Source organism: Macaca mulatta, chromosome 11, assembly GCF_049350105.2.
Source record: "Macaca mulatta isolate MMU2019108-1 chromosome 11, T2T-MMU8v2.0, whole genome shotgun sequence".
NCBI classification, from domain to species: domain Eukaryota; kingdom Metazoa; phylum Chordata; class Mammalia; order Primates; family Cercopithecidae; genus Macaca; species Macaca mulatta.
This window is the reverse complement of record NC_133416.1, coordinates 128,915,062-128,930,881: the sequence shown is the minus strand read 5'-3', so window position 1 is coordinate 128,930,881 and position 15,820 is coordinate 128,915,062. Positions and strand designations below refer to the sequence as shown.

Sequence of the window (15,820 nt, the reverse complement as noted above, 5' to 3'; positions counted from 1 at the left end):
AATCAGTGCTGCCTTTGTGACATGGATGGGGAACAAAATATAAAACCAATCCAGAAATGTGAGGATGCTGGAGAAGGTTCCAGAACTGTGATGTGGAACAGTTCTGTGCGCTCTCGGAAGAGCGGGGCTCGGGGGAGTTTGGGGTCGCACCTGTGTATGTTTCACATTAGCCTTCAAGATGACTTTCAGCAGCCTCGTCCTGGCCCCGAGCCCGAGGCTCTAGGAGCTGACGGATGGAGCCTTCAAAGCAGGGGCCACGGGGCCATGGATTAAATTTCCGCAGCTGGAACCTGTTGGATGTGTGTGCAGCCCGGGAGCCAGAGCACTGATGAGCCTGGGGTGGGTGGGTGGTGGAGGGAGGGAGGCTGCTGGCCTGCCTAGGAACTCCAGGCACTGTCCCATGTGGAAAATTTCTCCTGTAACCCACTGACTTCAGGAACCCGAGAGCCCCAGCAGCGTGGATCCCTCGCTGGTCTGAAGGGCCGCTTGTCCCGGTCAGCTGCTCCAGGGATGGCTGCTCCTAAAGGCTGGGAGGGCCGCATTCCATTCTTGGCACTTACCTGTCCCCTCCCTCCCTTTGGGCCACCCGCCCCCTCCCCAGTGCCAAACCTCTTGCTTAGAGACTCAGCCCGTATGCTGGGTTCCCTTTGCCCCTGTGAAGATCAGACTGGGAAGCTGGAGGGCTCATTCTTCATCTCTCAGCTCAGGCCAAAAGGGACTGGTGGCCCCTGTCTCTTCCTCTGCCCCCACTGCCCCTGCTCCTGCCCACTTTACACATTTAAGGGAAGTGATCTGAGTATTCAGGAACTAAAACTCAGTGCCTTGCCCCTGGGAAAGGACCCAAAAATGCCCCAACCTGGTGAATTTTGAAGGGAAACCCCAGGGATCTAGGTCTGAATTCTGAGCACCCCCCACCCACTTTCTGCATCAGCCTGAGCTGCTTGTTTTGTTTTTATTTACGTGTATTTGACTAGCATCAAAGCTTCTGTTTGAGGAAAGGGTTCTGTGGTGAAGGAAAGAAAAGGTGTAAAGTCAGTTTCTTCCTGACCGAGTTTCTCCATGTTGGTCAGGCTGGTCTCAAACTCCCGACCTCAGATGATCCTCCTGCCTCAGCCTCCCAAAGTGCTGGGATTACAGGCATGAGCCACGGCACCCAGCCTGGTTGAGCTGCATTTTAAGTCTTCTTCACTCTCTGGATTCTCCCTACATCTCCTTCAACTCCTCCGGGTTGTTTGTGGAGCTGACGTGTTGAGTTGTTGACCTGCAGAGTTTTCCCCGTGTGGATTTGCCAATGCCACACTCTTGGAGCTGTCTAACATGTGCCTCTTTTTCTGTAGTTCTGTAAACTGGTAGTCGGATGTAGATGGTTGACCCGATTCAGGGTACCTCCCCTGCTATTGCATACTCTTCATTCATTCATTCATTCATTCATTCATGGTTTCTGGCAGGACGCTTCATCATTGGTGCTTCGTTCTTCCATCAGGAGGCACGTAATGTTGGGTCATCTCTCTCTCTCTCTCTCTCTCTCTTTCCCTCCCTCTCTATGATGTCAGCAGCCATTGGTGCTCAGCACCTTGCTCCTTTAGTTCATCGGGGGCTGCAGCGTGGTGGTGGCCTAATTTTGTCATTTATTTGTCACTTATTGGCTGGAATGTATTAGGTTGGTACAAACCAATTGTGTTATTTTATTTTATTTTATTTTGAGATGGAGTTTTTTGCTCTTGTTGCCCTGGCTGGAGTGCAATGGCATGATCTCGGCTCACCACAACCTCTGCCTCCCAGGTTCAAGCGATTCTCCTGCCTCAGTCTCCCAAGTAGTTGGACTACAGGCGCCTGCCACCACGCCTGGCTAAGTTTTTGTATTTTCAGTAGAAATGAGGTTTCACTATGTTGGCCAGGCTGGTGTCAAACTCCTGACTTCGTGATTTGCCCGCCTCGGCCTCCCAAAGTGCTGGGATTACAGGCGTGAGCCACCACACCCAGCCTACTAATTGTGGTTTTTGCCATTTCTTTCTTTCCTTTTCTTTTTTTTTTTTGGTCACTACTTCCTTTCTTTTTTTCCTCTCTCTCTCTCTTTTTTTTTTTTTTCTTTTTTTTTTGAGACAGAGTCTTGCTCTGTCTCCCAGGCTGGAGTGCAGTGGCACGATCTTGGATCACTGCAACCTCCACCTCCTGGGTTCAAGCAGTTCTCATGCCCAGCCTCCCGACTAGCTGGGATTACAGGCAGGTGCCATTACGCACAGCTAATTTTTGTGTGTGTGTGTGTTTTTGGTAGAGATGGGGTTTCACTATGTTGGCCAGGCTGTTCTTGAACTCCCGACCTCAGGTAATTCGCTGGCCTTGGCCTCCCAAAGTATAGGGATTACAGGCATGAGCCACCGCAACTGGCCGCCATTACTTTCAATGGCAAAACTGCAATTACTCGTGTAGCAACCTGATATCTGTGGCATGAAATGTCCCCTCATCTGTTTGGAGAGGGGGCCTTCCTCTCGATGTATGAGGCTTCAAAGCCAGGGGTCCTTCTCTTACTATCACCCTGCCTTCCTGGTCCCCTTTGTTGCTATCACCCTGCCTCTCTGGGTAGTGTTCTATCATGTCTGTGTTTCCTGCTGCCCCGTGGGGGCTAGACCCCAGCTGTGTGGCATGAACAGGTGACCTGTCCATTTCTGTTTCCCTGGGGGAAGGGAGGTCCGTGAAGCGCAGGTGCCCAACAGAACTGATTTTCCTTCCTCCTCCCACCACTTCCACTCCCATTCCTACCCTTCCACAGACTGTGGCTTCCAGGGCACCTGGGGAGCTGGTTGGCGCTCCGGGTACACCAAGGAAGCTCTTCTTAGAACCAAGCCTTCAGACCTTCTGCTCCTAAGATGGTCACTTGGCCTGCCTGGGCCTCTTCCCTATACTCTTCCCCCTCTGACTTCAGCCCCAGCTGCTCCCCACAGCCCTTCCCCGGTCTGAGGCAGGCATACAGCTGAGGTAGGCCAGTCCCTTAAGTCCTGACTCCCTTGTACCAGAGGGTGGGGCAAGCTGAAGTATAGTCAGTGGGGACCCTGGCTTGGCCGTGGTCTGACTGGGAGTCTTAAACACTGGTCCCAGGTGGCATCTGTGATGTGAAAAGCTGCAAAGTAGCAGAGGCCAAGAGAGTGCCTAAGAGGTACTGGGGAAGGCAGCAGTGGCAGTGGGAGGCATGGTATTGCTCAGAAAAGCAGGCTGGGCGCCGTTCATAGCTGTAGTCCCAGCACTTTGGGAGGCTGAGGCGGGCAAATCACTTGAGGTCAGGAGTTCGAGACCATCCTGGCCAATATGGCTAAACCCCGTCTGTATAAAAAATATAAAAATTAGGCCGGGTGCAGTGGCTCACGCCTGTAATCCCAGCACTTCAGGAGGCCGAGGTGGGCAAATCACTTGAGGTCAGGAGTTTGAGACCATCCTGGCCAACATGGTGAAACCCTATCTTTACAAAAAATACAAAAATTAGCTGGGTGTAGTGGCACATGCCTGTAGTCCCAGCTACTTGGGAGGCTGAGGCAGGAAAATCGCTTGAACCCAAGAGGTGGAGGCTGCAGTGAGCCTGGGCAACAGAGTGAGACTCCATCTCAAAAAAAAAAAAAAAAAAAAGGAAAAGGAAACACAGGCCCTCTCCATACCTGTCTGTCCTTCAGTGTTGAGCTGTGCTGCCCCAGGGCTGCTCAGGACCTACCAGGTGATTCCAGGTGGGGGTTCATCTTTTTTGTTACACATGCCCACCCAGAACCACCCCCAGGTCAGTTCTTTAGTTCACCTGCCATTTGTGAAGTTGTGTGTCAGATGGAGTCTCGCTCTGTTGCCCAGCTGAAGTGCAGTGGCGCAATCTCGGCTCACTGCAAGCTTGGCCTCCCAGGTTCAGGCCATTCTCCTGCCTCAGCCTCCCGAGTAGCTGGGACTACAGGTGCCTGCCACCACGCCTGGCTAATTTTTTTGTACTTTTTAGTAGAGACGGGGTTTCACCATATTAGTTAGGATGGTCTCGATCTCCTGACCTTGAACAGCACTAATTTCTTATTTGACAAAGAGTGAGCTCCTAGCCTGCACCAGGCTCTGTTCTAGAAATCTGGAATAGAGTAGCGATCAAGACAGGCAAGGCTCCTGCCCTCAGGGCACTCACAGAGTAGCAGAGCGGAAAGACAAGAAACAAGTAACCAAGAAATACAGTATTTAGAATGAAGCGGTATGAGGTCATCAGTGGGTGACACCTTTCTGTTTGTGAAGCTGCTAGGTAAACTGTGATTTCGTTATAGAAGGTGTTGGCCCTGTGATCTGCTTGTACCAGGCTCTGGGAGGGAGGCAAGGGGAGGGGCCAGCCCTCCCCTGTGTAAATATGTCACATTTATGGAGCCATATAGGTATACCCAGTCATTCTCTCACTAATCCTTCGATTCGTTTCCTAGGCTGCCATAACAAAGTACCACAAAGTGAGTGCCTAAAACCACAGAAATTTATTCTCTCACACTTCTGCAGGCTATAAGTCCAAAATTCAGGTGTCTGTAGGGCTACATTCCCCCTGAAGTCCCTAGGGGCGGGTCGTTCCTTGCCTTCTCTGGCTTCTAGTGGTGGCCGGCAGTGCTTAGTTCTCCTTGGCTTGTAGTTGCGTCACTCTGATCTCTGTCTCAAAAGAAAAACAAAAAATTTCCCCCAGGCTAGTTATTCTTTCTTTTTTGATACTTTGACACATGCAAAATAACATTTTCAGGGTCTTAAGGTATAATTTTGTAAATTACTATATTCTCATAATTAAATATGATTAAACATTATTTAAATTGGTATCCCTTTTTTACAAAATAGGATTGCTATCTAATCTTTTTATAAATTTTTTATTTTAATTAATTAATTAATTAATTTTGAGACAGAGTCTCACTCTGTCGCCCAGGCTGGAGTGCAGTGGCATGATCTCGGCTGACTGCAAGCTCTGCCTCCCAGGTTCACACCATTCTCCTGCCTCAGCCTCCCGAGTAGCTGGGCACCCGCTACCATGCCCGGCTAATTTTTTGTATTTTTAGTACAGATGGGGTTTCACTGTGTTAGCCAGGATGGTCTCGATCTCCTGACCTTGTGATCTGCCTGCCTCGGCCTCCCAACGTGCTGGGATTACAGGCATGAGCCACCACGCCCAGCAATTTTTTATTTTTTAAGACAGTCTCACTCTGTCACCTAGGCTGGAGTGTAGTGCCACAGCCATTGCTCACTGTAGCCTCTGCCTTCCAGGCTCAAGTGATCCTCCCAAGTAGCTGGGACTACTGGTGTCTGCCAACATGCACAGCTAATTTTTAAATTTTTTGTAGAGATGGGATCTTGACATGTTGTCCAGGTTGGTCTTGAACTCCTGGGCTCAAGTGATCCTCCTGCCCTGGCTTCCCAAAGTTTTGGGGTTACAGGTGTGAGTCACCACACCCTGCCGACTCTTGCATTCATCAAATATTTGAGTGCCACATGAATCCCAGATCCAGATGTTCTTTTGTTTTTCTTGGTCCACATTTGGACTAAGATTGAAAATAATAACTTGTGGATTGATATCTGTGTACATGTGAGACAGATATATATACCTGGGATTAAATGAGAGTGTAAAATTGTTATTTAAAGTATGTTACAGGCCCTGACGCGGTGGCTCATACCTGTAACCTCAGCACTTGGGGAAGCTGAGGCAGGAGGATCACCTGAGGTCAGGAGTTCTAGACCACCCTGGCCAACATGGTAAAACCCCGTCTCTACTGAAAATACAAAAATTAGCCAGGTGTGGTGGTGGGCGCCTGTAATCCCAGCTACTCGGGGGGCTGAGGCAGGAGAATTGCTTGAACCCGGGAGGCAGAGGTTGCAGTGAGCCGAGATTGCGCCATCGCACTCCAGCCTGGGGGACAAGAGCAAGAATTTTTCTTAAAAAAGAAAAAAAAAAGTGTGTTGCAAAGGGCAAGTATCATGATATATACAAGGCATACATTTATTTGGAAACACTCCCAGATTACTTGCCATCTCTGAGACTCTCCATTTTAAAAAAGTAAAAAAGTTTTATTGAGATATAAGTCACAGACCACGCAATTCATTTCCCCCACACTTTTTTATTACTTTTTTTTTTTTTTTTTTTTGAGGCGGAGTCTCGCTCTGTCGCCCAGGCTGGAGTGCAGTGGCCGGATCTCAGCTCACTGCAAGCTCCGCCTCCCGGGTTCCCACCATTCTCCTGCCTCAGCCTCCCGAGTAGCTGGGACTACAGGCGCCGCCACCACGCCCGGCTAATTTTTTTTGTATTTTTAGTGGAGATGGGGTTTCATTGTGTTAGCCAGGATGGTCTCGATCTCCTGACCTCGTGATCCGCCTGTCTCGGCCTCCCAAAGTGCTGGGATTACAGGCTTGAGCCACCGCGCCCGGCCTATTTTTTTATTATTTTTATTTTTTATTTTTTTTGAGATGGATTCTCGCTCTCTTGCCCAGGCTGGAGTGCAGTGGCTGGATCTCAGCTCACTGCAAGCTCCGCCTCCCGGGTTCACGCCATTCTCCTGCCTCAGCCTCCCGAGTAGCTGGGACTACAGGCGTCCGCCACCATGCCCGGCTAGTTTTTTGTATTGAGACAGGGTTTCACCGTGTTAGCCAGGATGGTCTCTATCTCCTGACCTCGTGATCCTCCCATCTTGGCCTCCCAAAGTGCTGGGATTACAGGCTTCAGCCACCGCACCCAGCCTTTTTTTTTTTTTTGAGACAGGGTCTGGCTCTTGTTTCCCAAGCTGGAGTGCAGTGGCACGATCATGGCTCACTGCACCCTCAACCTCTGACACTCAAGCAGTCCTCCCACTTCAGCCTTCGGAGTAGCTGGGACCACTGGTGTGGGTCACGATGCTTGGCCAATTTGTGTGTGTGTGTGTGGAGCTGGGGTGTCACCATATTACCCAGGCTGGTCTCAAACTTCTAGGGCCAAGCGCTCCTTCCAGCTCTGTCTCCCAAAGTGTTGGGATTACAGGTGTGAGCCACCGCGGCCGGCCACGATTCACTTGTTTTTAGTATATTTACAGAGTTGTGCAACCATTATGAAAGTCAGTTTTAGAACTTTTTCATCATTCCCCAGAAGAACCCCGCACCCATTTGTATCTTGAATATGTTGTAGGGTCCTAAGCAGTCCATTCATTGGGACTAGCCAGCAACCATTTAACTGGCTGTGATGCTGGGCAAGTCCCTAAACTTCCCAGCTCCTCACATTCTCCACCTGTAGTTACAGATGAAACTGACTGACTCGGTAACACTACCCACCTGTAGGTGCTCCGCGTGTGCGTGAAGTGCATGAACTCAGTTATGTCTCAGGACAGTTCCTGGGCTGGCTGCTTTTTCCCCATGTTATAGATGAAGAAGCTGATTCCCAGAGAAGCCAAGAGCCCGAGGCACAGGCTGGAGGCTCCGCTGGGAACCGAACCCTCTAGATTTTAACAGTATGTGGGTGGGGGTAGCTCAGGTTGGCCTTCAGTGCTGACTTGCAGGACTCTGGGGTGGTGATTTTAGTGGTCTTTATCCTGTTTGCTACCTGCCCAGCAGACCCCTTTGCACAGGGAGCTTTGCAGACATGACCTTGAGGAAGATTAGGGAGGAGAGGTGGGTGGAGGTGGGAGGCTGGGCAGAGAGCAGGGAGGGTACCGGGGTTCTTTTTTTTTTTTTTTTTTTTCCCCTTTTGTGACAGAGTCTTGCTCTCTCGCCCAGGCTGGAGTGCAGTGGCGCCATCGCCGATCACTGCAAGCTCCGCCTCCCAGGTTCACGCCATTCTCCTGCGTCAGACTCAGGACTACAGGCGCCTGCCACCACGCCTGGCTAATTTTTTGTATATTTTAGTAGAGATGGGGGTTTCACCGTGTTAGCCAGGATGGTCTCAATCTCCTGATCTCATGATCCACCCGCCTCAGCCTCCCAAAGTGCTGGGATTACAGGTGTGAGCCACTGTGCCCAGCTGGTACTGGGGTTCTAACAGGAGGGTTTCTGCCAGGTGGGCCTTCTGGAAAGTCTGAGTGGCGCCCACCTATTCCAGGCACCTGGGTAAGGAAGGCGCTAGCCTTGCCAAGATCAAGGCCAGAATATCCAGCGAAGAACGGGGATGCCCCCTGGTGGATCTGCACTCCAGACGCTAAAACAAAAACTGTTTTCCCCTGGATCCGCTGCTTCCCAGGGTCCATGGGAGGGACCTGGCCACTGGTGTGGTCTGGAATCTTTTTTTTTTTTTTTAATTAAGACAGTCTCACCCTGTCGCCCAGGCTGGAGTGCAGTGGCACGACCTCAGCTCACTGCAACCTCCATCTCCTGGGTTCAAGCAATTCTCCTACCTCAGCCGCCCCGAGCAGCTGGGATTACAGATGTGTGCCACCATACCTGGCTAATTTTTGTATTTTTAGTAGACATAGGGTTTTGCCATGTTGGCCAGGTTGGTCTTGAACTCCTGACCTCAGGTGATCCACCCACCTTGGCCTCCAAAAGTGCTGGGATTACAGGCATGAGCTACCACACTTGGCCAGGTCTGGGGTCATTTTTCAACTTTAGCATGTGATCAAGATTCAGTATTTGGGAGATGGGAGAGGAACCCGGGCATTAGAATGAATTAGATTCAAATCCCAGCTCTGCCGCTTACCAATTGGGTATTCCTGGTTGAGTTAGTTGTCCAAGCCTCAGCTTCTCCTCCGTTAAATGGGTTTAATTGAAGTTCTGCTTCACAGAGCTGTGACCACGATGAACCTAACCAAGATAACAGTATGTAGAGAACCCGTCTGTGCTGACACGCATAGTAAATGGTAATGGTTGTAATTGGTAGAAAGAGTCTGCTCTGGGGAGCTTGAGCCAGTTGCTTTATCTGTGGGCCTTGGTCTCCCCATTTGTAAAACAGAGACTTTTTTTTTTTTTTTTTGAGATGGAGTCTCGCTCTGTCGCCCAGACTGGAGTGCAATGGCGCGATCTGTGTTCACTGCAACCTCTGCCTCCCACGTTCAAGCGATTCTCCCACCTCAGCCTCCTGAGTAGCTGGAACTACAGGCACCTGCCACCACGCCCGGCTAATTTTTGTGTTCATAGTAGAGATGGGGTTTCACCATGTTGGCCAGGATGGTCTTGAACTCCAGACTTTGTGATCCGCCCGCCTTGGCCTCCCAAAGTGCTGGAATTACAGGCATGAGCCACCACGCCCGGCCAACAGAGACTATCTCACCTTGCTTTTCCAGGGTTGCTGTGAAATTTAGATCTTGAACCCAAAAGATAGAAATACCCAAGTTCTCTTACAAATGTAAGGAGTTACTTTTTTTTTTTTTTTGAGACAGAGTCTCGCTCTGTGGGCCAGGCTGGAGTGCAGTGGCCGGATCTCAGCTCACTGCAAGCTCCGCCTCCCGGATTTACGTCATTCTCCTGCCTCAGCGTCCCGAGTAGCTGGGACTACAGGCGCCCGCCACCACGCCCGGCTAGTTTTTTGTATTTTTTTTAGTAGAGACGGGGTTTCACCGTGTTAGCCAGGATGGTCTCGATCTCCTGACCTCGTGATCCGCCCATCTCGGCCTCCCAAAGTGCTGGGATTACAGGCTTGAGCTACCGCGCCCGGCCCCAGAAGTTACTTTCTTTTTTTGTTTCCTTTTTGTGGAGATTGGGGTCTCCCAGCCTCGGCAACATAATGAAACCCTATCATGCCGGGTGCAGTGGCTCATGCCTATAATCCCAGCACTTTGGGAGGCTGAGGCGGGTGGATCACCTGAGATCAAGACTTCGAGACCAACCTGGCCAACATGGTGAAACCCCGTCTCTACTAAAAATACAAAAATGAGCCAGGTGTGGTAGTGCATGCCAATCATTCCAGCTACTCGGGCAGCTGAGGCAGGAGAATCACTTGAACCCAGCAGGCGGAGGTTGCAGTGAGCGGAGATCGTGCCACTATACTCCATCCTGGGCGACAGAGTGAGACTTCGTCTCAAACACCAACCAACCAAACAAAGAAAACCAAAACCCTGTCTCTACAAAAAATGAAAACCTAGTTGGATGTGGTGGTGCCCCACTGTACTCCCAGCTATTTGGGAGGCTGAGGCTGGAGGATCCCTTGAGCCAGGGAGGTTGAAGCTGCAGTGAGCCATGATCGTACCATTGCACTCCAGCCTGGGTGACAGAGCAAGACCCTGTCTCAAAAAAAAAAAAAAAAAAAAAAAAAAAGGAGAATGGAATCTTGCTATATTCCCCAGGCTGTTCTCAAACTCCCAGGCTCAAGCACCATCGTCCCACCTCTGCTTTTCTAAGTGCTGGGATTACACAGGATTACTTTTATTTTTCAGTTCTGACCACATGAAAGGCTATGTTTATTTATTCAACAAATATTGACCATGGGCCTGTTAGAGGGCAGGTTCAGTGAACGGGATGAGACTATTACCCATATCAACATCTAAGTTCCATGAGAGTTCTGTCTAGTTCAAGGGCCAGCATACTTTCTCTGTTAAATGCCAGAGAGTAAATACTTAAGGGTTTTCAGGACATTTGGTCTGTGTTGCAACTACTTAGCTCTGCCGTTGTAGCACTGAGCCAGCCCCTATACAATATGTGAACTAATGCCTGTGGCCGTGCACCAGGAAAACTTTGTAAATGGATCTGAGAATTTGGGTTTCATATAGTTTTCATATCACAAAATAGTATTCTTTTGATTTTCTCCCTCTGTTAAAAAAAATGGAAAACCCCTCAAAACTTAAGCTCTTGTAGGGAAAAACAAAATCTAGGCCAGTTGCAGTGGCTCATGCCTGTAATACCAGCACTTTGGGAGGCTGAGGTGGGCGGATCACTTGAGGTCAGGAGTTCAAGACCAGCCCGACCAACATGGTGAAACCCCATCTCTACTAAAAATATAAAACTTAGCCAGGTGTGGTAGCACATGCCTGGAATCCCAGCTACTTGGGAGGCTGAGGCATGAGACTTGCTTAAATCTGGGAGGCGAAAGTTGCAGTGAGCTGAGATCACGCCACTACACTCTAGCCTGGGTGACAGAGTGAAAAAAAAAAGTTAAAAAATTCTTCTGGGTAACACAAGGATAGGCCGTAGGCTGGATTTGGCCCTTGGGCTGTCATCATATGGTGGCCTTTGGTTGGTTTAACCTGTAACCTGTTGAGGTGGCTGTGAACAAATGTGGTCACTGGCTTCTTGGGATTTTCTTTTTTTTTTTTTCTGAGACGGAGTCTCGCTCTGTCGCCCAGGCTGGAGTGCAGTGGCCGGATCTCAGCTCACTGCAAGCTCCGCCTCCCGGGTTCACGCCATTCTCCTGCCTCAGCCTCCCGAGTAGCTGGGACTACAGGCGCCCGCCACCTCGCCCGGCTAGTTTTTTTGTATTTTGTAGTAGAGACGGGGTTTCACCGTGTTAGCCAGGATGGTCTCCATCTCCTGACCTCGTGATCCGTCCGTCTCGGCCTCCCAAAGTGCTGGGATTACAGGCTTGAGCCACCGCGCCCGGCCGGGATTTTCTTGTTTGTTTATATATGTCTTTCCTTTTCTTTGTCCTTTTTTTTTTTTTTTTTTTTTTTAAGACAGTCTTGCTCTGTCGCCCCGGCTGGAGTGCAGTGGCACCATCTGAGCTCACTGCAACAACCTCTGTCTCCTGGGTTCAAACAAACCTCCTGCCTCAGTTTCTCGAGTAGCTGGGACTATAGGCGTGAGCCACCATGCCTGGCTATTTTTTGTATTTTTAGTAGAAACATGGTTTCACTATGTTGACCAGTCTGGTCTCGAACTCCTGACCTCAGGTGATCCGCCCTCCTCGGCCTCCGAAAGTGCTGGGATTACAGGCATGAGCCACCATGTCTGGCTGTCTTCGGATTTTTAGTAGAGGGAGGGTTTCACCATGTTGACCAGCCTGGTCTTAAACTCCTGACCTCAGGTGATCCATCTGCCTCGGCCTCCCAAAGTGCTGGGATTACAAGCTTGAGCCACCACGCCCAGCCACCCGGGCCCCGTTAGGTAACTTTTGAGGTCATCGTGGACTGGCGTGGAGGCCATGGTGGTGCAGGGAAGCGGGTGAGTGGGAGACAGATCCAGGATGGAAAGCCAACAGGGCGAGGTAATTGAACAGACGAGAAGAGGGGTGAGGACTGTAGGGAACTGTGGAGGAGCAGCTTTTGTTTAGTGAGGGGCTCCCACGAAGGATCTGGAGCCTCAAGCTTGCAGGAACAACCAGCGTGTGGCTTCCGCCCCCAGGGAGTCGGCGGCTTGTGGACGTGATGGATGTGAACACCCAGAAGGGCACAGAGATGAGCATGTCCCAGTTTGTGCGTTACTACGAGACGCCTGAGGCCCAGCGGGACAAGCTGTACAACGTCATCAGCCTAGAGTTCAGCCACACCAAGCTGGAGCACTTGGTCAAGCGTCCGACTGTGGTAGGTCCGGGGCCCAGGTACCCTCCCCAGATACCTTCTACCTCATCTCCTTCCCTGTCCCCCTGCCACCTGGGCTGTGCCTTGCAAAAAGGCTCATGTGGGTGTGGCTGACTGGGCTTGGCAGGCATAGGGGTGACTAAGGTTGGTAACATGGTTTGTAGAGACAGGGATCTTGCTGTGTTGCCCAGGCTGGCCTTGAACTCCTGGGTTCAAGTGATCCTCTCACCTTATCCTCCCAAAGCGCTTGGATTAGAGGTATAAGCTACCATGCCTGACCCCCAGCAACTCTTTCATTTCCTGTTGGAGAGACTCAGTTTTCCCTTCTACAAAGTGGGGTTCCTGTCATCCCTGCCCTTCTTTCCTCCCATGTTGGGACTATGGAGCTCACACTGGCGGGCCCAAGGGCTCCCCAGGGAGAAGGGGTGTTTGTGTCTGGCTCGGCAGTGGAGAAATGCGGTGCTGATGCTGGTCTGGCTTTCAGGTAGACCTGGTGGACTGGGTGGACAACATGTGGCCCCAGCATCTGAAGGAGAAGCAGACAGAAGCCACGAATGCCATTGCAGAGATGAAGTATCCGAAAGTGAAGAAGTAAGACCGCCTGGCTGCTGGCCAGAGCTCGGAAGGGTGACCCCCAGGCTTGGGGAGGTGGGAAGGAGGCTCCTGGCCATCAATGAAGGCTTGAACGTCACGAACGCTCCCGTTCAGAACTGAAGGACTGTGCCTGTGGGGGCACAGCTGGGACGGGAGGGACGGGGTCCTTCGCGTGTGCCCGTTGGCTGCAGGGGCTCTGATCTCTGCTCTGGGACCAGCTCCCCTGGGGATCTGTGATCTGAGGAGGAGTAATGACAGACACCTCTGCATCGGTGTGTGTGTCTGTACGCAAGGGCACAACTGTGCATGCTTTTGTGCACTCCCTCCGTGAGACTGTGTCCTGGGAGTGGGCATTTTTGGGGAACCTGCCCACATTGGATGCTTTGGTTTTGGTGAGCAATGGGGAAAGACCTGGTGTTCTTTTCTTCCTTGGTGTTGAGACCTTGGAGCTCGTACCCAAAAGAACCTTTCCCAAATATAGTCCAGGGGCCACCTACTCACCTGACACACCTTAGATGGTGCCCTCTGAGCAGGAGGTTGGCTCTGGGTGGAGAAGTTTACCACGGTTTGTTTGTTTATTTATTTATTTACTTTCTGAGACAGAGTCTTGCTCTGTCTCCCAGGCTGAGGTGCAGATGTCAGCTCACTGCAACCTCCGCCTCCTGGGTTCAAGCAATTATCCTGCCTCAGCCTCCCGAGTACAGGTGTGAGTCACGGCGCCCAACCATGGTTTAATAGCAAAGATATCACAACATGTGGCATGACCAGCAAGTCCTGAGACTGATTATTTAACATGGGCTGTAGCATCTTTGAGCCCCTCCATGTTCAAGGACTTGAGTAACAGAACTTTTGGGAAGACGAAGTCACCTTTGGGGCTTCCAGCTCTGTTTCCAACTCTGAAAGGGGAAAGAAGCCAGGTGTGGTGGCTCACACCTGTAATCCCAGCACTTTGAGACCAGCCTGACCAACATGGTGAAACCCCGTCTCTACCTAAAATACAAAAATTGGCCGGGTGTGGTGGCACACGCCTGTAATTCCAGCTACTCAGGAGGCTGAGGCAGGAGAATCTCTTGAAGCTGGGAGGCAAAGCTTGCAGTGATCGAGCCATTGCACTCCAGCTTGGGCGACAGAGTGAGACTCTGTCTCAAAAAAAAAAAAAAAACCAAAAAAGGGGGAAGGGGACACAAGCTGTCCCAGGCAGAGCGATTGCTTTGGGCTTCCTCGAAGAGTTGGCGCTGGCGGCCTGAATCCATTAGCATCTCTCTGTTGAGCTCTACTGCCAGGAATGCCCCCAGGAGCTTCAAGGCTGTGAACTTTTCATTCACTCAGCCCTTAATTCAGTGCATAGTGAGTGCAGACTGCGTGCCAGACTTTGTAAGGGAGGCCAGCAAGCTGGCCCTTGGGCTTCTCAAGGTTTTGCTTTCAAGCTCTCTCTCTCTCTTTCTGTAATTACTTTGTAGGCATTTTTCCTCCCCTTCAAGCTGAAGCTCCATCTACGCCTTGGATCTGGGCTGCATCAAAGGCAGAGACTGGGCTCGAGGTGGGGAGGGAGCAGGACTTGTTTTCAGTTCCATTCTGTTTGGATTCAGTTGCAGCAAAATTGACAGAGCTCCTGGGATGGGGAAGTAAAAAGATGAACAAGACTATAAGCCCCTACCCTCTGGAGAACATGCTGTGCCTGAGGGGCCTGAGGTGCGGCTCCAGTCATGGGAGGGGAACAGGGACTAGAGGAATCCCATTTGGCTGGTGTCATCATGGGACATTCCCTTCTTGGAGGGGATATTCCCTTCTTGGAGGGGACGTTCTGCCTGAGCTTCAAATGACAGAGGAGGCCAGGTGTGGTGGCTCACATCTGTAATCCCAGCACTTTGCGAGGCCAAGAGGGGGCGAATCACCTGGGGTCAGGAGTTCGAGACCAGCTTGGCCAACATGGCGAAACCCCATCTCTACAAAAAAAAAATTAGCCAGGCGTGGTGGTGGGTGCCTGTAGTCCCAGCTGCAGGAGGCAGGAAAATTGCTTGAACCTGGGAGGTGGAGGTTACAGTGAGCTGAGATGGCATCACTGCACTCTAGTCTGGGTGACAGAACAAGACTCCGTCTCAAAAAAAAAAAGACAAAAAGGCCAGGTGTGGTGGCTCATGCCTGTAATCCCAGCACTTTTAGAGTCTAAGGTGGGCGGATCATGAGGTCAGGAGATTGAGACCATCCTGGCTAACATGGTGAAACCCTATCTCTACTAAAAAAAAAAAAAAATTAGCTGGGTGTGGTGGCAGGCGCCTGCAGTCCCAGCTACTTGGGAGGCTGAGGCAGGAGAATGGTGTGAACCCAGGAGGCGGAGCTTGCAGTGAGCCGAGAACGCGCCACTGCAGTCCAGCCTGGGCGACAGAGCGAGACTCCGTCTCAAAAAAAAAAAAAAACAAAAGGCAAAAAAACAAATGACAGAGGAGATGGGAGAGAAGTGAAAAAGACCCTGAGAAAAGGCTGTGGGACTCAGAGATTATTAGTTGGAGGCAGATGATGGCTCATTGATGGATTGAGCTGATGGTTCATTGATTGGTTGATTGATTGATTCATTCGTTCAGCACCTGTGTCTTGAGCTCCTGATTGGTGCTGAGTACTGGGGTTTATAGTGGGGAGAAAACCAGAAGAGGTTCCTGCTCTCCTGGAGCCTACACAGTGTATGGGGGAGACAGATGTAAATCCAGTAATCACAGAAACAGATGGGAACTTGCAGCTGCGATGAGGCCCACAGTGCCCCAGAGCTGGTACTAGGGGAGGAGATTCACCCACTCAAGGTGGTCGGGGAAGGTGTTCTGAGCTAGGGTCTGAAGACTGAGCAGGGTTACTTAGGT

General features: G+C 50.9%; 1 protein-coding gene and 1 long non-coding RNA gene across 14 annotated transcripts in view; both read left to right on the top strand.

Annotated features, from left to right (window-relative positions):
* The window catches only part of KDM2B (lysine demethylase 2B), a 156,519-nt gene that overhangs the window by 21,044 nt on the left and 119,655 nt on the right, over positions 1-15,820 (top strand). For 11 of the 13 annotated variants that reach the window (XM_077955463.1, XM_077955461.1, XM_077955467.1 and 8 more), the window contains 2 exons: positions 12,199-12,377; positions 12,859-12,965. In XM_077955463.1, the coding sequence (XP_077811589.1) occupies positions 12,199-12,377; positions 12,859-12,965 (286 nt within the window). Of the gene's footprint in view, positions 1-12,198; positions 12,382-12,858; positions 12,966-15,820 lie in introns of all 13 variants that reach the window. The other 2 variants (XM_077955460.1, XM_077955470.1) reach the window with 1 other exon arrangement.
* On the top strand, positions 7,653-9,948 carry LOC144333175 (uncharacterized). Its single transcript, XR_013401628.1, has 2 exons — positions 7,653-8,356; positions 9,805-9,948. It is a non-coding gene; the product is annotated as an uncharacterized LOC144333175 (long non-coding RNA).